Below are 26,785 nucleotides of genomic sequence, written 5' to 3' on the forward strand. Positions count from 1 at the left end.
TATCTACATCCTTGTACATTATGTCCACATTATTGGCTTCCTATGTTTCACTGCACACAGCTACAATGACGGATATTCAAGAGTTTAAAAATTCTGAAGTGTAGCCAAGCTATGTACAGATCACCCATCTAATAGCTGAAAAATAAGCGTGTCAGCACAGGGGACAAACTACATCATGGTAATACTGTTTTTAAATTACATGAAAGTTACTGTATATTTATAATTTCTGTGCTATGCTAACTACAGGCAAGCTTTACTTCCAACATGGGTGTATCACATTCAGAGTGACTGACAGGTAATCTCTCCTTGACATCCCTACACATCCTTTACTTCTCTGTAAACCACTCAGCAGGTACACCAGAGTAATTTGGAGCACCTCTGCAACAGTTTCTCAGGGAGGTGACAGGGTTTCTCATTACTTTACAGGCAGTCTGAGGGGATTCAAGAATTTCAGTACAACCATGTGTCTCTTCCACTTGAATGGGACATTGCTTTGCACAGACTCTTATACTTTTCTTTACCCACAGGATATCTCAAACATCTGCCCAACTTACACTACCTTCAGGCCAGAGTTCTTGCGCATGCGCAGACGCCCCATCCACATGTCGGTCAGCAGCATCTGACTGCAGGTGTGAGCAATGAAATCTCTATGTTTGGCTGCTACAGCCAGTTGCAGGCAGGTGGCGTTGCTCCAGTTCTTCAGCTCGTATGTCAGCAGCTTCATGGCCATCTGCTCATCCTGTTTATAGGACTGGTCTAGGAGCTCCACAGCCAGCTGGCCAAACTCTCTGAGAAAATATATAAAGCATGTATACAGGCACACTGAGTCATGAACCAAGACAGTAATAAGCTTTGTCCAAAAGTGAAAATGTAATTTAACTGGTCCTAACATCACTGGCCAGCTGGCCCCAAGTCTGAGGAGATTAGATTGGCATAAAAACACTTGTACAAACACACACACACTGGGGTTTGAAATGGTTATTAGGGGAATGTTTAGATGAATTACAGAGCTAATATTAAATGCAGCATATCTTTGATAAATTAAAGAAAAAACACTAGAAAGATCAAGCAACAGGGTAACATAACGTAGCCAACACAAATACATAAACACAGTACTGCTCTCTTAAATGTTCAAAACAACACCTGTAAATACCATCCCTTACATCAAATTTTTAACGGGACTCGAGACAATAAAATCTTACACAGCAGTTTTGAATCATATTTGTCCCTAATATCAGGACATTTCTTTTCACAAAATAAATATCCACAAATACACAGCACAATCATTTATTCTGAACTAAAAAATGAATCCATCCTGTTGTACATGAAGGCACTAAACACTGCTGGCATTTGGGGAATTTACAAAACGAGTCCTGTATGAATGGATTCATGACTTTTCAAATAACCTATGTGATAAAAAGCAAATTTGCTACAGTAGTTAAAAGCTTGTTCCTAAGGACCTTGAAAAATAAGGGTACACTACAAAATACCAACTACAGTATACCATACCAACTTTATTTATAAACCACTTTAAAACATCCACAGCAGATATAGAGTGGTGTACACAAACACGAATAAATACATTGAAAATGATGAAAAGTGAAAACAACACCAATAAAAACAAATACAAGCAACTAAAATACAATAAAAACAAGTAAAATCAATATCTCGTGCTGGGTAGAAGGCCAAAGAGTATCAATGTGTTATAATATGAGTTTTAAAAATGGACAATGTAGCTAACGTGCAAAGGCAATTTATTCCGTAACCTAGGGGCAGCAATAGAGAATATTCTGTCCCCTCTGAATTTCCGCTTAGATTGACCTGAGAGTTTGGAGTTGAGTGCCTCAGAGCAACATGGAAGCTCCTGGCAGGCATCATAGTGGCTAAGATGAACAGGCACATGGCTCAACACATGAGCAGGGCCCAGAAAGAAACTGGCAGAAATACCAGAGCAGCAAAGCACCAGCTACTGGTAGATAGAGCAGTCAATTGAGACTGTAAGACCACACTGACTAACCTGTGCACCGCCTGGACTGATTACAAGAAAGCCTATGACTCAATGCCACACATGGATCCTGGAATGCCTAGACCTGTAGAAGATCATCAGGACCCTAAGAGCTTTCATCAGGATCTCAATGGGGATGTGGAGAACAACGCTAGAGCGCAACTTTAAGCCAACTGCACAATCCACCATCAAGTGTGGGATTTACCAAGGAGATGCTCTGTTCCCACTGTTGTTCTGCATGGGCCTGAACCCCCCTCAGCCAGATCATTAACAAGACTGTCTACGGATGCCAACTACAAAACGGAGCAACCATCAGCCACCTCAATCCAGGCCGTGCACAGGTGGTTCAGTCTACTATACCTCTTCAAGCGATTAGCCATGCCTGTAAGTCTTTGCTTGGCAGTTTCTGAGGTCTCATGTATGGACAGCTTGTTGTATTTCTTAGCGCCCCCTCCAGTTACTTGCTTTTGCCTCACCCTTGGGACTGGACCTGTTAGTGGACATATCAGTGCCCTCCATGCCCCATGTTTTCTGCCCCTCTGGAGATCCCTGGGTGGGTCCTCTGGGCCTGCCTTTTGCCCCTGCTGGGCTGCAATGGGCAATGACCTCCTCTGGGTGCTAGGTCTGTGGAGTTGGCTGTGGGGTTGTTGGCTCTGCCTTTGTGCCTTGGTCTTCACCTTGGGCTTCACCTGTCTTGTCACCTGTCTTGCTTCTTTAAATGCACAGCACACTCTCACACAATATTTATAATAGCTGTATTTACACAGATCACTATAGGATCACTATTGGAGGCAGACTACAATGGTAGTGGGGAGTCACATCGGGGGCAGGCTGCTTGGCAATACTGTGCATTGGCCCCCCACCTCATGTGGGTGATATTCACTACAACGTATTCAACAATATTCAGGGATTGTGTGATTTGTGGGCCACTCCAGCTTGGGGGGTTCCCGGGGGTTGGGGCTGTCCAGCCAGCTCCCTGCGTCTCTCCCCCTTTTGCTCCTGCTGTCCCTCTTCTTGTCAGTGCTTATGAGGTCTGGTCTTATGTGGTTCTTGGGGGTGGTCCAGGTTCTTGGGGGGGGTCCAATCCCAGGGGACAAACCCCAAAACAGGAATGGTTTTCCATCCTCATATTTTCTTACTGTTTTTTCACTAGTTTTGCATTTGGCTAGGGTCAGTTTGCCATAGAATACCAGAATTGGCAGGTCCACCACTGGCACCCTGTGCTTTTCACAGATAGCAGCAGGTTCACCCTGAACACATGTGACAGACGTGAAAGGGCGTGGAGAAGCTGTGGAGAACATTATGCTGCCTGTAAAATTGTTCAGCAAGACTGGTTTAGTGGTGGGTCTGTGATGGTCTGGGGAAGCATATCCATGAAGGGACGCACAAACCTCTACAGGCTAAGCAACAGCACCCTGGCTGCCATTAGGTATCAGGATGAAATCCTTGGACCCATTGGCAGATCCTACGTTGGTGTAATGGGTCCTGGGTTACCCCTGTTGCATGACAATGCCCAGCCTCATGTGGTATGTATGCAGGCAGGATGAAGGAACTGATACCATTTTACTGGTCCCCACGCTCACCTGACTTAAATCCAATAGAACACCTCTGGGACATTATGTTATGGTCCATCCAGTGCCAACAGGTTGCACCTTAAAGTGTCCATGTTATTAGATTTTTGTACATGTGTCACTTACATCTCATGAGAGCCAGTCTGAAACAGGCCAGTTAGCATGAATGAAGGCATGTGTTTGCATCTAACTACATATATTGAAGTACGGGGTGGATGTTCCTGTCTAGACTCTTAGCTCAACTAGACATTAATCATTTATGGCAGAAATGTTTCCATGTTTCGGCTCTTATAAGTACTACAATATACATTATTTATATATAACACTATACCAGAATATCCCGTTTAAAGCCACATAATCCAGCAATGAGAGAGAAGGAAAAAGAGTGAGAAAGAGAGAGACAGGGATAAAATGATAAAATGTATCATCTCACCCACCGAGAGTTGTGGTTTAGTTCCTGGGAGATGTCATCCACCATGTCATTCTCAGATGCTTCATGTGCCATGGCCTTACAAAGCTTACATGCCACCAAGGCCTTGGCCATGGCCTCTTCACCATGCTGCCAAAAGAACAGCGCCATCTTCTGACGTTTCATGAGCACGGCCCACACCATCAGCTCGTGGAAAGGGAAAGGGAAGTGGTTGATTTCTGGGTCGTCCAAATCAATGTCCACCTCTTCCTCTCGTTTACGCGTCGTCTTCTGACGACCTCTTCGGATCGGCATGTCATCCTATTGGTGATCGATAGCATGAGTTCGAAGGGAAGACAGAGACGTCTATATAAATATTTCTCAGGAGATTGTTCAGATGATTTCAGTACAGCAGAGCAACATTATACATATATATGTTCAGTGTTTGGATTCTAATAACTGATCACAGGTGTCACCTAATAAATTTTAATCTTTTGCATGCCTTAAACCTCTGAAGAACATTTTGGTTCGGCCACATCAAGGTGCCTAAACCTAAAGTTACATTTTAAAGAGACAAGCTGGAACACATTGTGCTTAATACAAAGCAGTTTAGAGGGCCCAGAGTGGGCATTGTCTTATCTACTTTTCAACACATCTTCACATCTTTGAATATGATTTAACTTCTTTATAATGTAATTTCACTTCAGTTATGAGCAAAAAACCTTGCCAGAGGTGAATTTACTGGAAACATAGCCGTTACCATTAAATGGCACAAGTTCACATTTTGACTACTGAAAACTGGCAGTTGGTCAGTTCAACCCATCTGAAAAATAACTTTCATTGCAAGATTTCTTCAACAGTGATCAGCTGGACAAAAAAGATTGCACAGCAATAAAATATTCTGCAACTCTAGATAGTGACAAATGTCTGGATGAAGGTATAAGTTAGCAATTTCAGTGGCATTTAGAAACGACTGCAGTATTTTAAACCTTCAGTGATCACAGCTGTCACGTATTAACAGGAGCATTTCTGACATACATACTGGATGGATGAGAAATCATCTTTCATAAAAATCAAAAGGCTTTGAGGGAAATAAGTCAATGCCAACACGGCAAAAACAAAAGAAGCTCGATGAAACTTTAACCATAGACCTACATACGTAGATGCAGCACTGAGTGGGTCGGCCCGTTGCTGTGATACGTCAGCGCGTCCACCATATTGGATGTGAAGATCTGCCTTTCAAAGTAATACAAGTAAATGGACTGAACTTCATAAAGTGCCTTTCTACGAAGTTATTTAAGTTGTCTGGTTCACACATGCAGTAATAAATATTGAGAAACTAATAGGCGCCAAAAACAACGTATGCAATTTTCTGTGATAATTATAAATGTTAAGTACACCCCTAGTGATTCTAATAGGCTCCTCGCTGATCCCTTTGGGTTGGCTCAGGCTTAAATACGCCATGTATGTTAAGGGTACTGGCACCAAACCAATATATGCATTTTTCTGTTTTTGAGTATTTAAAGCTACCAAAGTTATTAAAGTGGTTACTGTGATGATAATTGTCTACAATAAACAGATCCTGACATGTAGATATAACACCTGCAGGTTTTCTGAATAAAAACTATATTCAGTGATTTATATCAATTTAAGTACTAATAGTGGCAATCTTTCAGACAAAAAATGAGCAAAGTTTGCAAATCCAAATAAGAACCGTGATAGAAACTGATCTACTTCATTTTCTTTTAGAAGTGTATACTAAAATTATAGAGTCATGTTTTATTGCATACAATAAAATAAAAGCTATTTCCAACTTCTGTAAATTGCTTTATAAATTAAATGTATTATTATTATTACACAAAAACAAAGGGGACAAGAAGCACAAATGCAAAAATAGACTGATGACAGTAGACAAACAGAAGGTCTGGAAGATCAATCAATCAGTCTTTATTTATATAGCACCAAATCACAAGAGAGAGAGATCAAGGAAACTTTGACAGCTTGCCTGATGCTGACTGGCGAATAAAAAAAGCTGATCTGAACACCTTTACTGCACCCTCAAGAGGACTCATCAGCCCGCCTTTGTTTGTTTTTTTAATGTGATCAAATGATGCGGGTACAGCATCAGGCACGAAACTACCACAGCACATGTGGCTTTTTAAAAAACCTGGCAAACAACAAACAATGAGATGTAAACAAGAGCGTTCTCCATAAGTCTACCAAAGCTGGTTGGTAGGTAGCTACGGTCGCACACAGCTGCAGGGATGATGGCAAAGGTGGATGGAGGCTCTTCAGTTTCTTCTGCAGCTGGAGAAAGCGACATCTCAAAAGCAGACAGGGACACGGTCTCATCCTCTAGTGCCACATTACCTGATGTGCTTGAAACACACCGCACTGCACCATTAGACAGCAGAAGATGGCCTGGAAGAGGCCTGCTGAAGGGTTGCAATTCCAGACCCCTAAAAACACACACACACACAGACACACAAACAACAAACAGGGATGAGAAATGTTTTATTGAGGTTAGTGCTGTGAAAGGTGGTCACTGCAGCTGTTGAAAGCATAGGGTCATATACGTTGACCTCACACAAATAGGAAAAACTGAAGAAGGTGAAAACATTTAATGTTTTTGTCTAGTTTGTTTAATTGTATTCCTTTTGTGTAGTTGTAGGACTTGTGCCAAAATCAGAGAGGAAAACAAGAGGAATGGCCAACATTAATTTATCTATTGTTTCTCATTATTTATTGATGGTAATGTTAATGATAGGTGTAGCTATGTTTGCCTTTCACCCTGTGTAGTCATAATGAGATCAAATAATATGCACAGCTTTCATAGAAACAAAGACTTCAAATTACATGAACAATACCTCTGTAATGTATGTGGATGTGGGAGATTAATATGGAAAGACTCTCTCAGATAGGTGCAGGCTTTCAGAACAAAGTCCCTCTGGTCTTTGGTGTACTCATGGCTCTGTTTTGACAGGAGGAAAATCAGAAAATTCAAATATCACAGACTAATTAGTAAGTAACGGCAGCACAGTGGTGTGGTGGTTAGCACTACTGCCTCACAGCTAGAATAACATCTAGAAGGACTTAGGGTTCAATTCCACCTTGGCCCGGGCCTTTCTGTGTGGAGTTTGCATGTTCTCCCTTTGTCTACGTGGGTTTCCTCTGGGTACTCTGGAGGAGTACCCCCACAGTCCAAAGACATGCAGTTACTAGGGTTAGGTTAATTGGTCACTCTAAACTGAACATAAGTGTGAATGGTTGTCTGTGTCTCTGTGTTAGCCCTGCGACAGGCTGGCGACCTGTATAGGGTGTACCCTGCCTATTGCCCTATGTCAGCTGGGATAGGCTCCAGCCCTGAACAGGATAAGCGGAAGAGGATGGATGGATAATTAGTAAGTAATCTTGAAACAATGAAGCCCTAGCAAAGATTCCACAGTTAGGGGCAAATTTTCTTTTTACCTGAGTATAAACTGAGCCTCTTGTTAAGCTCTTCATTTATCAGCTGCTTCCCCCTGACATCCTCCAGAAGACCACACACACAGATCTTTGCCCTTCTTTCTCTGTCCTTTGCATTCCTCGTCTCTCTTTACAGACTCTCCACTGTCTCCATGGCTCTATGGCTTCACCGAGTCTGGCTCTCAGATCGTCAGGTGACAACGGCAAAACATGGGAGTGGTGCTAGTAGAAACAAGGATGAATGTATAGTCACAGTCCATCACCAGGTTTGAGTGCATATTCAATATTGACAGTACTGTTTCAGTGTGTGTGCATGTGTGTTCATACACGTACATGCACACACACACTGAAAGCATGAAAAGGGAGGTGGATGAAAGGGTGACAAAAGGTTTGAATATAACCAGGGGCATGATGCTCAATATTTTCAGCAGAGTGTGGCACTGACTTATGTAATCCTTGCAGCCTAGTGATACACCTGCCCTCTGAAGATGAGCTGGGAAACAGAAGACTGAAGGAACAGATCCATCTCTGATCCTGACTGACCTGCTCTGTCAGAGTAGCACGGATCACAGGTAGCAGAAGCTGCTTTCCTTTAGAGCTACCTCCCACTGCTTTCACAGCCCTTTATATTTGGAAACATACATAGTAGCCAAAAAAAAAAAAATTAGCCAAGCACCTAACAACAATCAGAGTAGTTATTTTGGGCAATTTAGTAAAGTAAGATTGACTTCATTGCTTGTGGGCTGGTTTCACCGCGGGACTTCAGAGTAATATGCGTGGACTACATAGTATTATCTGCACTGTCAGCAAATTCTGTTTCAAAATGCTATAATGGTCAAATACAAATAAAAAAACAACTGTTCACTCTTACCTGTGAAAGGTAATCCCATGTAATCCAGTTTCGACTGCAAACCAGTTCAAATAGCTCCACGCAGCATCAGTGAGACGTCTCTGTGTTTAAGTTTGTCACATCCAATATGGCGACGACGTTGACGTACGATTCAGCGCTCAATGCGGCGTCTATGTATGTATGTCTATGGCTTTAAGAAGGTTATGCATACACCACATACCATGTAAATCTGATCAGCCCATCCATCACTTATTCAGTTAAATACAGCAGGACTGCTTTGAAATGTTCCATATTTGCATTTAAACTGTCTGAAGCATGAGTCTCCAGCTTTTTAAAAGTTCATAAATCTGAGAAAACTATAAATTGAAATGAGTTTGTTTTGTTTTATTGGCTGTTTATGTGAAAAGCGTTCAGCTGACTCAGAGATGTATAAAGATTACCATCAGAATATATTAAATACACATCCAGAGCTTCCCTTCATGGACTGTGAGGCACACAGCACACACCTTGATACAAACACTTATTTGGATAAGTAAACTGTAGGCCAGTTCAGTGAGGACACTTGAGGGATAAAGGTTAGGAACAGTGAAGGTGAATAACAACCTTGATTGGATCAAGACTCACCTCCATCCCCAGCAGTTTCAGAGCTTTGGGCTAGAAATGACAAAGAAACATTAACATACAATGAGACCTTGTTCAATTTATTTTATAGGCACAAGGCAGCACAGACTTAAATACAGAGTTACTCACAAGGCCAGGAATATTCTTTAATAAAATAAATCCTTGACTTTGATTTGAATGGATGCTTCAAAATGGAAACAATACTGAAGGATAACACTTTTTGTTCATTTGATTGACAGTATATATGGCAGTAATCTCTTATAGTTGTGTGTTTACATGTATTAAAGATGTTATATTTGTAGATCTGGTACAGTACTGTGTATCTGCATTAAAGCAGGGCATGTATGAATTATGTATTCATGAGGCATCATCTGAGTTGGTAAAAATAACCCATGTCTCTTGTGGGGATTTTGATATCTACATCTATTTCAAGGCTTTGTTCCTTAACATGTGTTTATGTGTGTATGCACATAACTATGTGGCTGCGTATTTACTTGGTCTATAAAATCACAGTTAAAGTGAGGGTGACTCTCTCTCTCTCTCTCTTTCGTTTTGCCTCCTTGCTCTGTCTCTGTCCTGTTTCTTAGCTCAAGCGTTATCAGTGCCTTTTCCTGTGCTTTGTGGCTGCCGTGCAGTCTCGTACAGTAAGATAAACAGATGCATGAAGGCTCACATGCATCTACACACACTCACAGGCACACAACAGAATATACAAATACCAAAGTGCACCATCAAGTAGAAGTATTATGTGTTATACAGTTATGCATGTTTAAATTTCATTATTACTGTGCCAATGTGTAGGTTTTTGAGGCACAATGAGAGAACAACAGAATGTGAAATGTATCATATAATGTACAAAATGTGCAGTTTATAACACAACCATCAAGCATGACTTTAATGATCACTTCTGTCACTTTGGTTGTGTGTACTAATCACCAAGATAAGTTACTGGTGGGGTTGTAATGAACTGTGTGTAGTTTTATGATTATGACGGCACATGATGAAGAGCTACTGCAACAGATGGATGATTTGTTGCATTAGGCTTATGACAGCCCATGCTGTGTTCCCATTCTACTCGATGGGGAAATGAATAACAGGGGAAACAGGTCTCAAACATTTAACCTCTGCTGATAAATAGCATCTTAAACACATGAAATGAAAGTTTGTGTGAGTATGTGTATATTTAGCAACAGTTCTTCAGTTGAAACCTAAAATAAATCCTTTTACACAATGATGACTTTTTCTAAAATTGGTAACACTTCATAATGCAGCCCACGACTAAGGCTGTAACTACCCTGTGAATACAGGGATATACCCTTTATGTAAAGTTAAGTTCTGCATAATTTCCAGGACTAAGGCTAAGTACCCTGTAAGATACATGTAATTTCAGGGTACTTACAGCCTTACAGCCAGGGATGCACCCTGTAAATTTAATTTCTGCATAATATCTGGGTAAGTTAGCCAGAAAAAAACAACAGTGTTTCCTCAATTCTACATCATAAGTATACTGTACTTTTCGGGGCGCGGGCTGAATTATGTAATGGCTTAACCTAACTTATAGGTATTTTACAGGGATGTACCCTGTAAGCAAATTTTAGTTCTGAATAATTTCTGGGGCTAAGGCCATAAGTACCCTGTAACAGGGAACTTACAGCCTTGATCCCTGTAATTACATCTAATTACACAGAATTACAGGGTACTTATGGCCTTAGTGATTACGCAGAACTTTACTTACAGGGTACATCCCTGTAAAATATGTGTACTTACAAGTAAAATTATGAAAATTACGCAGAACTTACGGTCTTAGTCCTGGGGCGTATTATGAAGTATTACCCTAAAATTTTATTATTTGGATTTGTAATTCAGGCAGGTAAACTTAGATATGTAGCTATCCCATTGTTGTTAGACATCAGCCAACAGCGGTCCTTTGAAGACAAACAGACTGAACCTACTCATGTAGGCTCATACAAAGTAAATATCTCCAAGGATAAGCAGAAGAGAATGGATGGATGGATGGATGGATGGATGGATGGATGGATGGATGGATGGATGTATGGATGGATGGATGGATTGATTAGAGGTATTCTTTCCAGTTGTAACCCTTGTAACAATGTTTTCCTGATATTATGTTCAAAAAGTGCAGTATAAGTGTACTTTTACTTACTCAGTCCTATTTAATCCTACCTATTTTTGTACTGCATTTTCAGTCAAATAGTTCTCTGGTATTTTTGAAAACTTCAAATCCACTCGTCATAAAATTGACATACAAAAAAAAATTTCTAAAAATTTCTCTTGACTTTTCTTCAAAAAAGTATGTCACTGAAAGCCTGCTGTAGGTCTCCTTTCCTGCCCCTTGTCAGGTCAAAATAATCAAAACCTGCATCTAAAAGTTAATTGATTACCACCAACAAAGTGGAGCTGACCTTTGCGCAATCTCTGATAAATATGTTGGTATAAGAAATATACTGTAATTTGCTCTTATTATCCTCTTGCCCTTGCAAGGGCAAATTTGATAATGAGGCTCATTCACTGGTGCTGCTACTTAGATTAATGCCAGCAGATCTGAAATTGATTAAATGGTTAGAGGAAAAAGCAGGTGAGACTAATTCACTCACCCTCTTGGGTCCAAAGAGGTTATGGTATAGAGTTCTGAATCTCTTCCTGGTGTAGTTACACCGATATGCCCCGCCCATGAGGTATTCAATGACCAGTCCAATGTCAATGAGGCTGATCCGGTAGTCCGGGGGCAGGTTTCCCTAAAAACCAAACAGGGTTAACAGGCAACGACCCACACCAACTGATTAACAAAGGAAGGGAAACAAGAGTACAAAACAAATCACACAGCCATATACACTCACTGCACAAAATCCATATCAAAGTGTTTTTGGCTATGAAAGAAAACTTGATTATCTGATTCACCTTGAAGTAGATCCAACTGAACCCTGGATACTCTTGCTTGGAAAGAACACACAATGTCAGTGAGTAAACCGCATGATAAGCAAGAGCAGGAGAAATGAGATACACAGAAACTCTCGAGCAAGATCTCTCTTCCAGTCTCTTTATTAAATTGTCATCTCGACCAGACTGTGGTTCAGTTTGACTTTTGATATTTCGGATTCTTTCAAACTATGTGCATCTTGATTTAAATGTAGGAATGTCAAACTGTTTTATCAAAGTCGTAAGCAAAAATAAACAAATAAAGATCAGAGTTTCAGGGATTTTATTACTCTGTAAAGCTTTCTGGAATGTGACTCCACAAAGCCCCAAACTGTAACTTATTCTTTTATATTCAAAAGAGGAGCTGAAAATGAGGAGAGAATTAAATTTCAGGTGCTGTGTGAATTAGAGGGTGTAATGTCTGAGGACAATTACAAAGCATGTAAAAAACTGGATTATTTGTCATAATTTGCATTTAGGGATATAATGAGATCTTCACAGTGAGGTTCAATGCAGTCTCGAGGAGAAGAAAAGAGAATGAAAGTATAAATGACTCATTAGCCTGGAAGAGAGTGGAAATAGCATGGAAAGATAGACAGACGGCTATTAACGCTGGAGGGGGAGACTCACATTTGAAACAGAAGCTCGATCACATGAGGACTGTAACCATGTCAACACTCGCTACTCCTTCTCATGCCCTCAACATCAACCCTGCAGCAATTATCCTGGTAGCCACTGCTCCTTAGAAACACCTCACCAAACTTAACACTGGCCCTGACACTATCTCCACTGTTTTTCAGATGTGACATCCTAAAAATCCTCTGTGTCCTACTCATCACTATTTCATGGGTAATGTTATGGGGAAAAAAAAAATCCACTGGAAATTGTTGACTTTTTTAACATGTGTAAGCAAATATTTTCTTTCTAACAAACTAGTATTGTCCTCTGTAGTGGAAGTGACTTGCAAATTTGGACGCATCTTTAAAGGCACAAATCTTTCAGTTGCAAGGTTTTCTTGCGCTCACTGTTTCAAATCCATCCGGAAACATTTCAATGTGATACAAATCTGGGCTGCTTCATGAGTCCAGATAACATTATTCCAAAAGGCCTTTAACTATACAGTCATGTGAAAGAGGAAGTTTTCACAGGACTCTGTGCAGTCCTGTGAAAAACTAAGTACACTTCATGATTCAATAGCTTGTAGAACCACTTTTAGCAGCAATAACTTGAAGTAATGGTTTTCTGTATGTTTTTATCAGCCTCTCACATTGCTCTCTTCATTACAGCATTGCTTCGGTTCATTGACATTTGCAGGCATTTGTTTATGCACAGCTCTATTAAGGTCCTGACACAGCATGTCAATCAGGTTGAGGTCTGGACTTTGACAGGGCCATTACAATTACTTGAATAAAAATTGCAAGAGTTACCTGCAATTCCTGTGACAAAATATTTGGAGGCTGCTTCTTGACTGCTCACAAATTAAATTTACTATGGCTGCCCAGTGGAACGATTTATTTCAAATAATTTAGAGACCTTTTTCTGTCTGGTTTTAGACTTGTATGCATCCACAATGTAGTTATTTACCACATTCATTTGCTGAATGCCTGGTAAAGCTTTTAGATCTTGACATGATGACACCAACCCTTCAATAGCAAAGAGTAAACCGGACTCTATTAGTGCATCTCAAAAAATTGGAATACTGTGAAAAAAGTAATTTCTTAATGTAATTTAAACAGCTAAACTTTAAAATATCCCATATGCATTACATGTAATGTAAATTATTTCAAGTCAGATGCTAATTACTGTTGGAAAAGGAGCTTATGTAAGTATGAAGTGCTCTAAAATCTCCTGGTAGATGGCTCTGTTGACTTTGGTCTTCCTAAAATGAAGTGGGCCAACCACCACCAACACCAGCAGATGACCACAAATCATCATAGGCTGCGGAAACCTCACAGTGGACCTCAGACACCTTGGATGCTGTGCCTCTCCAATCTTCCTCCAGACTCTTTGACCTTGATTTCTAAATCTAATACAAAATTTACCTCCATTTGAATTCTGAGCAGCAGTCCAGCTTTTTTTCTCCTTAGGCCAGGTAAGACACTTCTAATATTATCTCTGGTTCAGGAGTTGTAGCCCCTTTTCCTGAAGATGTCTGTGTGTAGTAGCTGTCGATACACTGACACCAGCCTCTGTCCACACCTTGTAAAGCCTTCACAAGTCCTTAAATAGACTTTTCATGGCAATCCTCTCAAGGCTACCGTCATCCCTGCTGCTTTTGCATCTTTTCCTACCAAGAGTTACGAATTACAAAAAAAGTGACATTCTAATTTTTGGAGATGCACTAAAAGACTGTTTGTTTGACTGTATCACCTTTACCTTAAGGCAAAGTTTCAAAGAGGATCAAATATGTTGGAAAAGTCATGGCATGTACTTATTTTGTCAAATAACTTAAATAATAAATAACTTTTGTTGTTCTCCACTCTCTTATACTCATAAATCTTTAGTGTTGAGTGTGTAGTATATACATGTACCAGCAACTACACAGCTGCTGATCCCTCGTTTAATTCCCTGTGGCGCTAAAGGTCAAACTAATAGCTGTTTGTTTATACCCTCTTTGAATACACTCTGAGCACTTACAGACCAACAGTTCTTAATATTCTTGTGTAGTTAGCTCTGTGTCCTAACTGACTTCTTAATGAGAAACTGAAAACTTTTCATTTGTCTTTGCTGCCTATAACATTTACCGCTATAGTTTAGACCAAGTGCTTTGGCTAAGGTAAGTTTGCCTAAACCATGGAAACTTCTCAGATGGTGATTGCTGACATTTCAGACATTGCAGAAATGTATAATGTGCTGTGTATTACATCCATATTTCTCAACCCACTGTTGGCTAATGAGTTGGAGTCCTTCTAAATTACTAATGTATTATTTTCCTGAGCTCTCAGTTCGTAAGTAGCAAAGCAAACTGAGGAGAAAAACCACACTGTTACCTTGGGATGCCTTCTCAACACTATCTGATATGTGAAATTAAAGCCACAAACTGTACTGCAGCCAAACATTTGCCATAAAGCTACATTGTTCATTTACTCTACAAATCAACTTAATATTTAGCAGGTGTAGTACAGAAGCCAGTTTTGATGACACTCCCTTTTTCCTGATCTACAGATGAAACATGAAAGCAGCGTGCATGCACCCTTACTGCCAATATTAGCAAAAGGCCAGCAATTTGAATCTAATTAATAACTGTTAACTGCCAGCAGCAAAGCCTAACAGCCTTCAAAGACCAAAGAGAAAGAAGGGAAATAGTTGACATGAAGACTTATTTAAATCTAATTAGCATCATACCATGGTAGAACAGTGGCACACAGACACTCAGCGACACTATTGCGATTACACACAGCTCTGCAAAAAGGAGATGGTAATGTCACGCCATGCACTACAGTGTATATTTTGCACATTGCTGAAATGGTGTAGTGAGATGGCAGGTATTGTGCACTGCGTGTTCTTGCTTTCTACACCAGCATGAGATCAGAGTTGTGTGCAAAGACAGGGGAAGAGGTAAAGGAGGGGCGATTGCAGCCACTTTCCGAGGAGCACTGGCATCATATTAATCAGTAACACTGCATTTAATGAGCATCTCTTCGTGCTAATGGTAATGTTGTTGACCTCTCTATCATCTCTCAAAAGTCTGATATGTGCCGAACGTAAAATATGTGCTGTCATCTTTTATTATGAGCAATTTTAAGGTGCGGTAGAAGCAAAATTATAATGTAGATTGCGCTGTGTGAAATGTTTTGGCAGACAAAATTATATATTAAGAGGAAATTCCCTTTTTGCATCATCTAAATACAAAACACTTCAAAAAAGAGTCCTGTTTGCATTATATCATGTGTATGACATGTATACATATATGTTTTAAATGTATTTTTGTATCCCTCTTTGTATCCACCTGTAAAGCTCTCTGAATTACTTTGTGTCTGAACAGTGCTACTCAAATAAATTTGACTTGACCTGACTATCACTATTCAAGAAATCAAGTCATAGTCCATATAAAACACAAGTTCAAACTAAAACAAACAGTGGGACTACTAAGCTCTTTAGCCTTACAGCACTTCCACTGTGGTCTCACTTTGCTCAGTACTGCTCCGAGTTCTGTGGATAAAACAATCTTTAATACATGTAGTGTTTGTTTACCATGGTGGTGTGTGCCTTGATAAAGAAAAGAGTAAACTGAGGAATCATGAGAGGGATGAGAGTCGTGCACAGCACTACACAGCCACTGCAGCCCGCAACTCCAGCTGAAAAAGAAAAGCTTGCTGGCCTCTATTTGCAGTTTACAGCAACTAGGGCAAAATGTAGATATACGAAGTGATGAAAACAGCATAACAACACACCACAAAAAAAAGCAACTGCAACTCTATTTAGTCAAACTTGTCCTTTTTGATATACCACATTCCCATACAGAACAGCAACAGAGCTAATGGGACGGCAGTGATGATCATACCTTTTTGACATCTCTGACGAGGTGGTACAGGGTGTTTGATGGTCCATGGCGCTGTTGAAAGAAAAAAATTGGTGGAATAAGCTTCTTTTCTTTTTTTTTTCTTTTTTTTAAAAGTGTGTTTTCGCCACTCTAGGCTTGTTGTTACCGTGTTATAGAGCTCCTCCAGCCTGGAAAGAGTGAGGAAACGGTGCATGCTGACTCCATTTTCAATCAGGAGCTTGACAAAGTCAACTCTGTCCAGGACTAAGGCATCCAGCATCGCCTGCTCCAGCGAACCAACCTGAGGCATATACAACATATAATGATACCACATCCCATACACAACAACTGCATGGATTTTTTTTTTCTATATAAACAACTTTGAGCGTCATCTATTATTGTTATTAGCAGTAATAGTAGTAATTTCAAGTTCAATTACTGTGAAATTCAAAGTTGAGGCATACTGCCGAAACAAAAAATGTTTTTGAACAGGACGTTCCATTGTACCAGTGAGAATAAATCAGGGACAAACATCCTGTGAACATAATAATACTGCAGTATATTACAGTATGAGTATTTTTGTTTATACTGTATCTACTTCTTACAGGCCACTGCTGTCCATAGATGAAGATCTGACTGCGTGCAATGTCCACTCTGTTCCACGCCAAGGCCAAACTCAGCTGGTCTGGGGCTGAAGCATTAGCACCTGGTATGGATTGTCAGACATAAAAAACTTTTACTTTAGGTGGGAGGCAATAATAAAAAATATATTTTTGTGCTTTGTTCTTCAGCATTTTTCACTGTATGTCTCCACTGCCACATTTATATCTTTGACAGTCAGGATCAATGTAAATCTGAGATGTATAATAGTGGAATTCCTCCAGATTTTTAGAATTATTTTAAATAGATATTATATTCATATATTAATCTGTAGACTTTGCATATGTGTTAAGTGGTGAGGTGGGATTGCTCAGGTTAATGATGATAAATTATTTTACTGAAGTGCGACAACTCTAATTTCTTCAACTACAAACGCTTCCCTTCTGTGTGGACACGAATTCAAGTTTGTGGGTAGAAAAGTGTTGAAATGGCGTCACAGGGCGGAGTAATTGATCCACCATTATACCAAACACAGAATGCTCCAAATTCAAAGACGGCTGAGGACAGTGGATCGGGTGGAGCTACCAGCTCAGGTATTACTATAGATAGTAAATTTTTTCTTAATATATATCTATATAAATACTGGATACATGCATCACCTGAGCTGGTAGATGGAACTATATACACTGCTCAAAAAAATGTGTCGCCAGTTTCAAGTTCCTGGGAATACACATAACAGAAGATCTGTCCTGGACCACAAACACTTCTAGCCTGGTCAAGAAGGCTCACCAGCGCCTCTTTTTCTTGTGGACACTAAGGAGACAACACTTGTCTTCGACCATCCTTGTGAACTTTTATCGCTGTGCAATAGAAAGCATCCTGACCAGCTGTATTACAGTCTGGTATGGAAACTGCACTGTCGCAGACCATAAGACTCTACAGCGAGTAGTGAAAACGGCCCAGAAGATCACAGGGACTTCACTTCCATCAGTTGAGGTCATCCAGATGAAGCGTTGTCTGCGGCGTGCTCGCAGTATTCTTAAAGACCCCTATCACCCTGCTCATAGACTTTTTGTCACTCTGCCCTCTGCCAGGCGCTTTAGAAGCCTACGGACCAGGACAACCAGACTGAGGAACAGCTTTTTCCCCAGAGCTGTCTCCTTACTGAACTCTGTCCACCATTAACATTCACTTACATCCTGGACATTGACTGCACTACATTCATTTACATCACTTGTTACATGGTACATCACTGTATAATTGTATATTGCATATTATCATAGTTTTACTCATTTAGCACATTTTGTATTTAAATGCGCACATAAATACATCTATCTCATATTGAGATTTAAATGATAAATTTGTCCATACATATGTATAGCACCTTATCTTTTATATTTTAACTGTATGTCTATAATACCTCTAATATATTCACATTAATATACTCACAAGCATATTCATTATATTCTATTACTGTTTAACTACTGCTTATTGCACTACTGGTTAGATGCTAAACTACATTTCGTTGCCTTGTATTGTACATGTGTAATGACAATAAAGTTGAATCTAATCTAATCTAAAATAAAGGGAACACTTCAACAACACAATATAACTCCAAGAAAATCAAACTTCTGTGAAATCAAACTGTCCACTTAGGAAGCTACACTGATTGACAATCAATTTCACATGCTGTTGTGCAAATGGAATAGACAACAGGTGGAAATTATTGGCAATTAGCAAGACCCACTCAATAAAGGAGTGGTTCTGCAGGTGGGGACCACAGACCACTTCTCAGTAACTTTGCTTTCTGGCTGATGTTTTGGTCACTTTTGAATGTTGGTGGTGCTTTCACACTCGTGGTAACATGAGACGGACTCTACAACCCACACAAGTGGCTCAGGTAGTGCAGCTCATCCAGGATGGCACATCAATGCGAGCTGTGGCAAGAAGGTTTGCTGTGTCTGTCAGAGTAGTGTCCAGAGGCTGGAGGTGCTACCAGGAGACAGGCCAGTACACCAGGAGACGTGGAGGAGGCCATAGGAGGGCAACAACCCAGCAGCAGGACCGCTACCTCCGCCTTTGTGCAAGGAGGAACAGGAGGAGCACTGCCAGAGCCCTGCAAAATGACCTCCAGCAGGCCACAAATGTGCATGTGTCTGCACAAACGGTTAGAAACCGACTCCATGAGGATGATATGAGGGCCCAACGTCCACAGATGGGGGTTGTGCTCACAGCCCAAAACGGTGCAGGACGCTTGGCAAATTCGCCACTGGCGCCCTGTGCTCTTCACAGATGAAAGCAGGTTCACACTGAGCACTTGTGACAGACATGACAGAGTCTGGAGATGCCGTGGAGAGCGATCTGTTGCCTGCAACATCCTTCAGCATGACCAGTTTGGCAGTGGGTCAGTAATGGTGTGGGGTGGCATTTCTTTGGAGGGCCGCACAGCCCTCCATGTGCTCGCCAGGGGTAGCATGACTGCCATTAGGTACCGAGATGAGATCCTCAGACCCCTTGTGAAACCATATGCTGGTGCGGTTGGCCTTGGGTGCCTCCTAAGCAGGACAATGCTAGACCTCATGTGGCTGGAGTGTGTCAGCAGTTCCTGCAAGATGAAGGCATTGAAGCTATGGACTGGCACGTCCGTTCCCCAGAACTGAATCCGATTGAGCACATCTGGGACATCATATCTCACTCCATCCACCAACGTCACGTTGCACCACAGACTGTCCAGGAGTTGGCACCACTTCATCAGGAGCATGCCCAGGCGTTGTAGGGAGGTCATACAGGCACGTGGAGGCCACACACAATACTGAGCCTCATTTTGACTTGTTTTAAGGACATTACATCAAAGTTGGATCCGTCTGTAGTGTGTTTTTCCACTTTAATTTGTGTGTGACTCCAAATCCAGGCCTCCATTGGTTAATAAATTTGATTTCCACTGATGATTTTTGTGTGATTTTGTTGTCAGCCCATTCAACTTTGTACAGAACAAAGTATTCAATGAGAATATTTCATTCATTCAGATCTAGGTTGTGTTATTTATATATATATATATATATATATATATATATATATATATATATATATATATATATATATATATATATATATAATATAGTGTATCTGTAACATAACTAGAGGACAAAATAAAAGAACTCCACTGTATACAAATGCAAGATTAAAACCAAAAAAAAAAAATAATAATTGCAAAAAGAACAAAAAAGTGTCAGTCTAAGCTGATTAAATTAATTCAGTGTAATGCTGGATGGGGGGAAAAAACACCTTGTTTACAAGATTCAGGTTTCCTGATTTGTGAAAATCTGTTGAGCTAGTTTCCTCAACAATACCCTAAATCAGGGGTGGGCAATCCCAGGCCTCGAGGGCCGGTGTCCTGCAGGTTTTAGATGTGTCCCTGATCCAACATACCTGAATCAAATGGTTGAATTACCTCCTCAGTATGCAGTCAAGTTCTCCAGAGTCCTGCTAATGACTTCTATATGTGATTCAGGTGTGTTGGCTCAGGAACACATCTAAAACATGCAGGGCACCGGCCCTCGAGGCCTGGAGTTGCCCACCCCGGCCCTAAATGGTGACCGTGACTGAAATTAATATCATAATGAAACTGTATTGTGGTTTGAATGCAATCAGGGACTCCTGTCATTCCCTTTCTCACTCTCTCCTTGTTTTCTGTCATCTAATATTTTGTAAATAATTTTTCAAGTTACTTTTACACACAAAAAGAGTAAATATATGAATGGCTGAGTGTGTCCGAACTTTTGAATGGTACTGTATTTAAAAACAAACACTTACTGCATTTAAACTGACTAGACAGCCAGTCTATGAGACATTATTTGTAGCTGTAGACGTTTGTACCAACACATTTCAGCCACTGCTGACTAATGAGACCTAAAACAAGACCACAGTCTGCTGTTCCCAACAATAATTTACCACACTGCAAAGAAAACAAAATGAGAAAAGTAAGGAAAAAAAAGATTTTTAACCATTTGACAAATTAACTATAAGGTAAAGCACAATAATATTATCCCTGGTTTTGACAAGATGGTGTAATTTTTAATAAGAATCACAAAATATCACTTTACACTGCACTCTCTCTGACTTGAAGGCTTGTGCTGCATTAGTAGAGCTTAATGGAGTGAGTTCCACTAATAACAAGCAGTGCCCACTAATAGCAGCTTTAGGGGAGATATGTATGTATTAAGAAGAAGGGAGGTCCTGCTTTATCAAAGGCCTGTGACTTCATTCTCTCTGCCTGCAGGGAGGTTGAACTGCAGTCAACTGACTTTATGTACCCAATCTTTAGGATATTGACTACCCCAGACAGCAGGCCATCAATTACTCCCACCTCACCACACTTGCACCATCTGTGTGTAGCTGTTGTTTTCCTGCTGCGATGTCTCTTTCCACTTCTCTTAACCTTTTATCTTTCTCACACAGGCTCACATTCTCTCCTTATATTCTCTCCCATTCTTGCTCAGTTCGTTCCACTTTGTGTATACTTGACTGCGATGTTTTTTTTTTGTCTTTTTTTTTTTAGCCTCAGGCATTAGCTTAGTTCCTTGGTGAAGGAGTCTAATCCAGTGTTTTAAAAAGCTCTCAGGCAGGATGTGACCAATTTCATTTTACACTAAAGTCTTGAACACATCTCATTCACTCAGCAGCAGAATGAGAATTGCATCTAAAATGGCCATCATACTGCTGATAATAAGGCATTTTTTCCTCTTTTCTTAGTGTTAGTATCTCCTCTTTAATTTCTCTAATTTTTACTAATTTGCCTTTTTGTTATTTGAGTTCAACTCGTTCCTTCAGTTATTCTTGAAATTTTCTATAAAAAAGTGATGAGATGAGAAGTGAAGAGAAATTAATAGTCAGAGATGTCAACTCATAAAACATACTAACCTGATATATATATATATATATATATATATATATATATATATATATATATATATATATATATATATATATATATATATATATATATATATATATATTAGGGGTGGGACTCGATTAAAAAAATTAATCGAATTAATTACAAGCTTTGTAATTAATTAATCGAAATTAATCGCATTTTAATCGCATTTCAATATTTGACATGAGAAATATTAATTTAAGTTTAGTTGATGAATGAATCAATATACATAAGCTTAAACTTCAAAATTTTGTTTATTTTCCCACCAGTCTACTACACAGACCAACGAAGGGTGGAAGTGCTCCTGTGATAAGCAAACTCCTGAAATTAAAGTTAAGCATCGTAACTGGATAGTTTTAGTCAACATTAATGTCTCACTTAATATAGTTGGAAATTAATCATTAGCTCAGCTGTATTCCTTGATGTTGAAATGTGTTATGCTTGTTTTAACAGCTTATTTTGAATTAAAGACTTAAAATTAAACCACAAAAAGGAGAAAAAGTTCGTTCTCCGTTTAACCAGCTGCTTTTACACAGCTGTGCTTCGCACTCACGGTGGCTAGGCGACATGAGCTACGCAGAGGTGACGGCAGCTGATATGAAGGCTAGCCGCTCACTTCCGGCCTTTGTGGTGTTCGTGGGCTGCGAAAGACGTGGGCCGGGTCCTTCGCAGGATTCGGCCCCTAATTTGGACATTGTGCGTCGTTATAATCTGTATGCCGGGAACTCGTGCACTGAGAAACGTGCCACGGTGCAAAGTGCGATTAAAATGCGTTAAAATTTTTAACGCGTTAATTTCCCCGTAATTAATTAATCGAAATTAACGCGTTAAAGTCCCAGCCCTAATATATATATATATATATATATATATATATATATATATTATATATATATATATATATTATATATATATATATATATATATATATATATATATATATATATATATATATATATATATATATATATATATATATGTATATATGTGTGTGTGTGTGTGTGTATACACACACAGTATGTGTGTGTGAGTATGTATACATATTCATTTGGAATGAATATAATTAATGGATTAACCAAAGAAATTATCCATCTTCACTGTTCCAAGAGTACATTATTTTAAACAATTTTCTCTTCCTCTCTCCCAACTTAACTTTGTCTCTTTCTTCTTGTCTGTGGACTGAAATCTCTCTCTGAGGAACAGTTCCTGAGATAGTCAATCATATGCTTTGAATTTCTAAGCACTCCCACAGGAATCACTGATCCTTGGTATGCATACACGAGGGTGTGATGTCTGTGCTTACATGCTTCTAGTGTGTGTGTGTGTGTGTGTGTGTGTGTGTGTGAGACAGGAAGAGAATTGCATGCAAACTCCTGCAGGCATAGAAGAAGCAACAGGAACCACAATCAATACAACCTACTGAATAACCAATTGAGAGTATGGATCTCTGTGTGTGTGTGTGTGTGTGTGTATGTGTGTGTGTGTGTGTGTGTGTGTGTGTGTGTGTGTGTGTGTGCGTATGTTTATAATACCTTGTGGGGACAATTTTCCTGACATATACTACGTTGTGGGGACCAATTGCTCCTTGTGGGGACTGGAACCTTGTCCCCACAAGGGGAAACCCTGTTTTTGGGTCAGGGGTCAGAGTTAGGGCTAAGGTATGAATTGAGTTTAGGTTAGGGTTAGGGTTAGGTATGTGATGGTTAGGGTTAGGAAAAGGGTAAAGGTAAGGTTTAGGCTGTAGAAATGAATGGAAGTCAATGGAAATTCCCCACAAAGATAGCAAAACACACTTGTGTGTGTGTGTGTGTGTGTGTGTGTGTGTGTGTGTGTGTGTGTGTGTGTGTGTGTGTGTGTGTGTGTGTGTGTGTGTGTGTGTGTGTGTAAAAAGTAAGGCAGGACACAGACAAAAAAGAGGGAATAGCAAAGGTTTAGCTGCTATTTCTACCCTTGACATTTTTTATTGTACCCCAATTCATTGCTCTTATTAGTAAATGCATAGGAATTTGTTACAAAACAGCTTGACTATAAGCCTTTTTACAACTGTTCATTGATGAGCCAAAGCATTATGACCATTCATAGTCAATATATTGGATGCAGGAGAAATGGGAAGTTGAAAGAAAACACTTTTTACAAGTTCCAAATTTTTATGCCCAGACAACTGTTCAGAACATCTCCAAAATGGCAGTACTTGTGAATCATTCACAGCCAGTATTAATGAGTACTTACCAACAGCAGTATGAAGAGCAGCAAAAGGCTGTTGGGGGGATGCACTCTACGAATGCAAACTTCTCAGTGCCATGGCAACTTCAGAAGTCTTGTAGTCCATAATTCAGTGGGTCTGAAGTGTTTTAGTGTCACACCAGGGACCAGCAGCCCATGGGGCGGGGATAGTCATAATGGTTTGTTCTTCAATGTGTCTTTGTGTATATTTCACTGTCTCAATCCTCAAGTCTGTTGCCATGCTGATTAAATAGAATGTGTTGCGGTGTGGTATATGGAGGAGGAAACAACAAGGATATGAGCTTTTAAATCACCATTAGCTCGTCTCTGAGGAACAATTTGTGAGATATTTTATAATGCGGTGTGACTTGCAGTCTCAGAGTACTCACTGTTTCTCTTTTTAAAGAGACTATACTGTTGTGGCCAGAAGTTTTGACAGTGGCACCACTGCCCAAACTACGTTTTTAATTTGCACATGAAGGTTTTTGAAACTTATGAAATCTTTGTGATTGTTCTGCACTATATCAAAAAAATATCTAAAAAAAATATATATAAATAAATCCAAAGCAGGAGAGAACATGAAAAGCAAACTTTGTGTAACTGCCAAAACTTTTGGGTATGACTATAACCCCTTGTGTCTGACCATGCCACATAAAGGTTTTTATATGTGTTAATATAAGATATTTTAGGCTTGGACTGTGCAACATGAGCTGTACTTTGATGATCTATCACTTTTATAAAGTACTTATTGACCTCATGAAAATGTATTTCATAAATGCAACTTAAATACAAATATATACTTCAAAAGAGAGGCCACAAAAGACAGGGCACTTTTTATAATTTACTGGGGACTGTCACTGTCATCCTGTAATTATTTGTCTCTGGCCACAGAGGTAATGAGCAGCTGTGTTTGCGCTAATTGATGATTTTACAGGTGTTATTTTTATCTCAGGTTTTTAATTAGCATACCAAATGAGAAAGCTGAGCTCACTCCAAGCTTGCCTGTAGTGGTTTTTAATACTGTAGCTGGTTGGAAACTAGAGCCACAGCTCTCTTATATTTAAGTAATTACTTAAGCAGTTAGATATTTAAATGTACACTCACCGCTCACTTTGTTCGTTACACCGTGCTAGTACCAGGTTGGACTGCTTTTGCCTTGAGAACGGCCTTAATTCTTTGTTGCACAGATTCAACAAAGTGCTGAGAACAGTCCTCAGAGTTTTTGGTCCATATTTACATGACAGCATCACACAGTTGTTGCAGATTTGTCTCATTCCACTACATCCCAAAGATGTTCTATTGGATTGGAATCTGGTGACTGTGAATATCATTTCAGCACAGTGTGTATGAGCAGCTCCAACAGAGAACCAGCATCGCAGCTTTTCAGAAAGGTGACAACCATAATGGACTCTTTTCACCGAAAAAAATAACAGCTGGCTAATTAATACACAGGAAGTGGAAGGATGCATGGACACATTTTCTGCACCTTGAATCTTCCACTTGACAAAGTATGAAAAACTAAAACTAATACAAAAACTAAATTAAAACTAAGCATGAAACAAAAAATAAAAACTAATAAAATGAGCAAAACCACTCTAAATGCTCACTTGGTACTAAAATAGCCCAAGAAAATAGCCCTCACACTGTTACCCCACCACCAGCAGCCTGAACTATTGATTCAAGGCAGGATGGATCTATGCTTTCATGTTTTTTTACACCAAAATCTGACCCTACCATCTGAATGTTGCAGCAGAAATCAAGAATCATCAGACCGGGCAACAGTTGTCAAATCTTCTATTGTCCAATTCTGGGGAGCCTGGGCAAACTGTAGCCTTAGTTTCCTGTTCTGAGCTGACAGGAGCGGCACCCGTTGTGGTCTTCTGCTTCTGGGAGTGACCTGCTTCAAGGTGTTATGTGCTGTGCATTCTAAAGTGTTCTTCTGCATACCTTGATTGAACAATGATTCTTTGAAGTTATTGTTATATCAAGTCAGCTGGAAGCAGTCTGTCCATTCTCCTCTGACCTCTGACATCAACAAGGCATTTTCACCCAGAGAACTGATATTTTCTCCTTTTTGGACCATTCTCTGTACTCAGGGCAGCCCATACGGCACCAACAACCATTGCTCACTTCTACACTAAATCTAAAGCAGTCTTTCTCAAACTGTGGGATCATGCAGGGTCATGACAGGTGGGATGTGAACGACCTTGGAGAAAAGTGAGGTTGAACAAAATGTTGAACATTGGATTAATTGTCACAAGTAAATTAACACACATTAGCAGGTACGTTAGCTTAGCTACTAGGGAAATTCTCCACCATTACCGTTTTTTGTGATGTCGCATTTTTGGACCTGGCTTCACTATCAAGGGGGACCTAGCTTCCTGTGGGCCGTGAAAAGATTTCATCCAGCTAAGTGGGGCATGATGGAAACAGTTTGAGAACCACTGATCAAAGTAACTGATAAAATAATATAAAACTTGCTTTTTAATCCTGCAGATTATCTGAAAGTACTAAATGGAGTTTCTGGAGAAAAATAAGAACAGATATATATGCGTTTTATTCTGGCGCTATGAGCCAGAAATTAACACCATAAATCTGTGTGATTTGAGCAACAAAAGGGACCAGTGTATGTGGAAGTTATATGTAAGGAAAGCGTTTTGAAACAATCATCTTCCTTTTATGTACAGGAAC

The 26,785-nt window shown here is 39.8% G+C and overlaps 1 protein-coding gene across 1 annotated transcript in view; it reads right to left on the reverse strand.

The window, feature by feature from the left end:
• The window catches only part of trpm3 (transient receptor potential cation channel, subfamily M, member 3), a 130,043-nt gene that overhangs the window by 16,354 nt on the left and 86,904 nt on the right, over nt 1-26,785 (reverse strand). The window contains exons 10-16 of the mRNA XM_030737189.1: nt 16,947-17,047; nt 16,508-16,642; nt 16,363-16,413; nt 11,537-11,677; nt 8,925-8,954; nt 4,014-4,306; nt 560-788 (exon numbers count right to left, since the gene is read on the reverse strand). Coding sequence (XP_030593049.1) covers nt 560-788; nt 4,014-4,306; nt 8,925-8,954; nt 11,537-11,677; nt 16,363-16,413; nt 16,508-16,642; nt 16,947-17,047 — 980 coding nt within the window. The remainder of the gene's footprint in view (nt 1-559; nt 789-4,013; nt 4,307-8,924; nt 8,955-11,536; nt 11,678-16,362; nt 16,414-16,507; nt 16,643-16,946; nt 17,048-26,785) is intronic.

This window comes from Archocentrus centrarchus, chromosome 9 (assembly GCF_007364275.1).
Source record: "Archocentrus centrarchus isolate MPI-CPG fArcCen1 chromosome 9, fArcCen1, whole genome shotgun sequence".
NCBI classification, from domain to species: domain Eukaryota; kingdom Metazoa; phylum Chordata; class Actinopteri; order Cichliformes; family Cichlidae; genus Archocentrus; species Archocentrus centrarchus.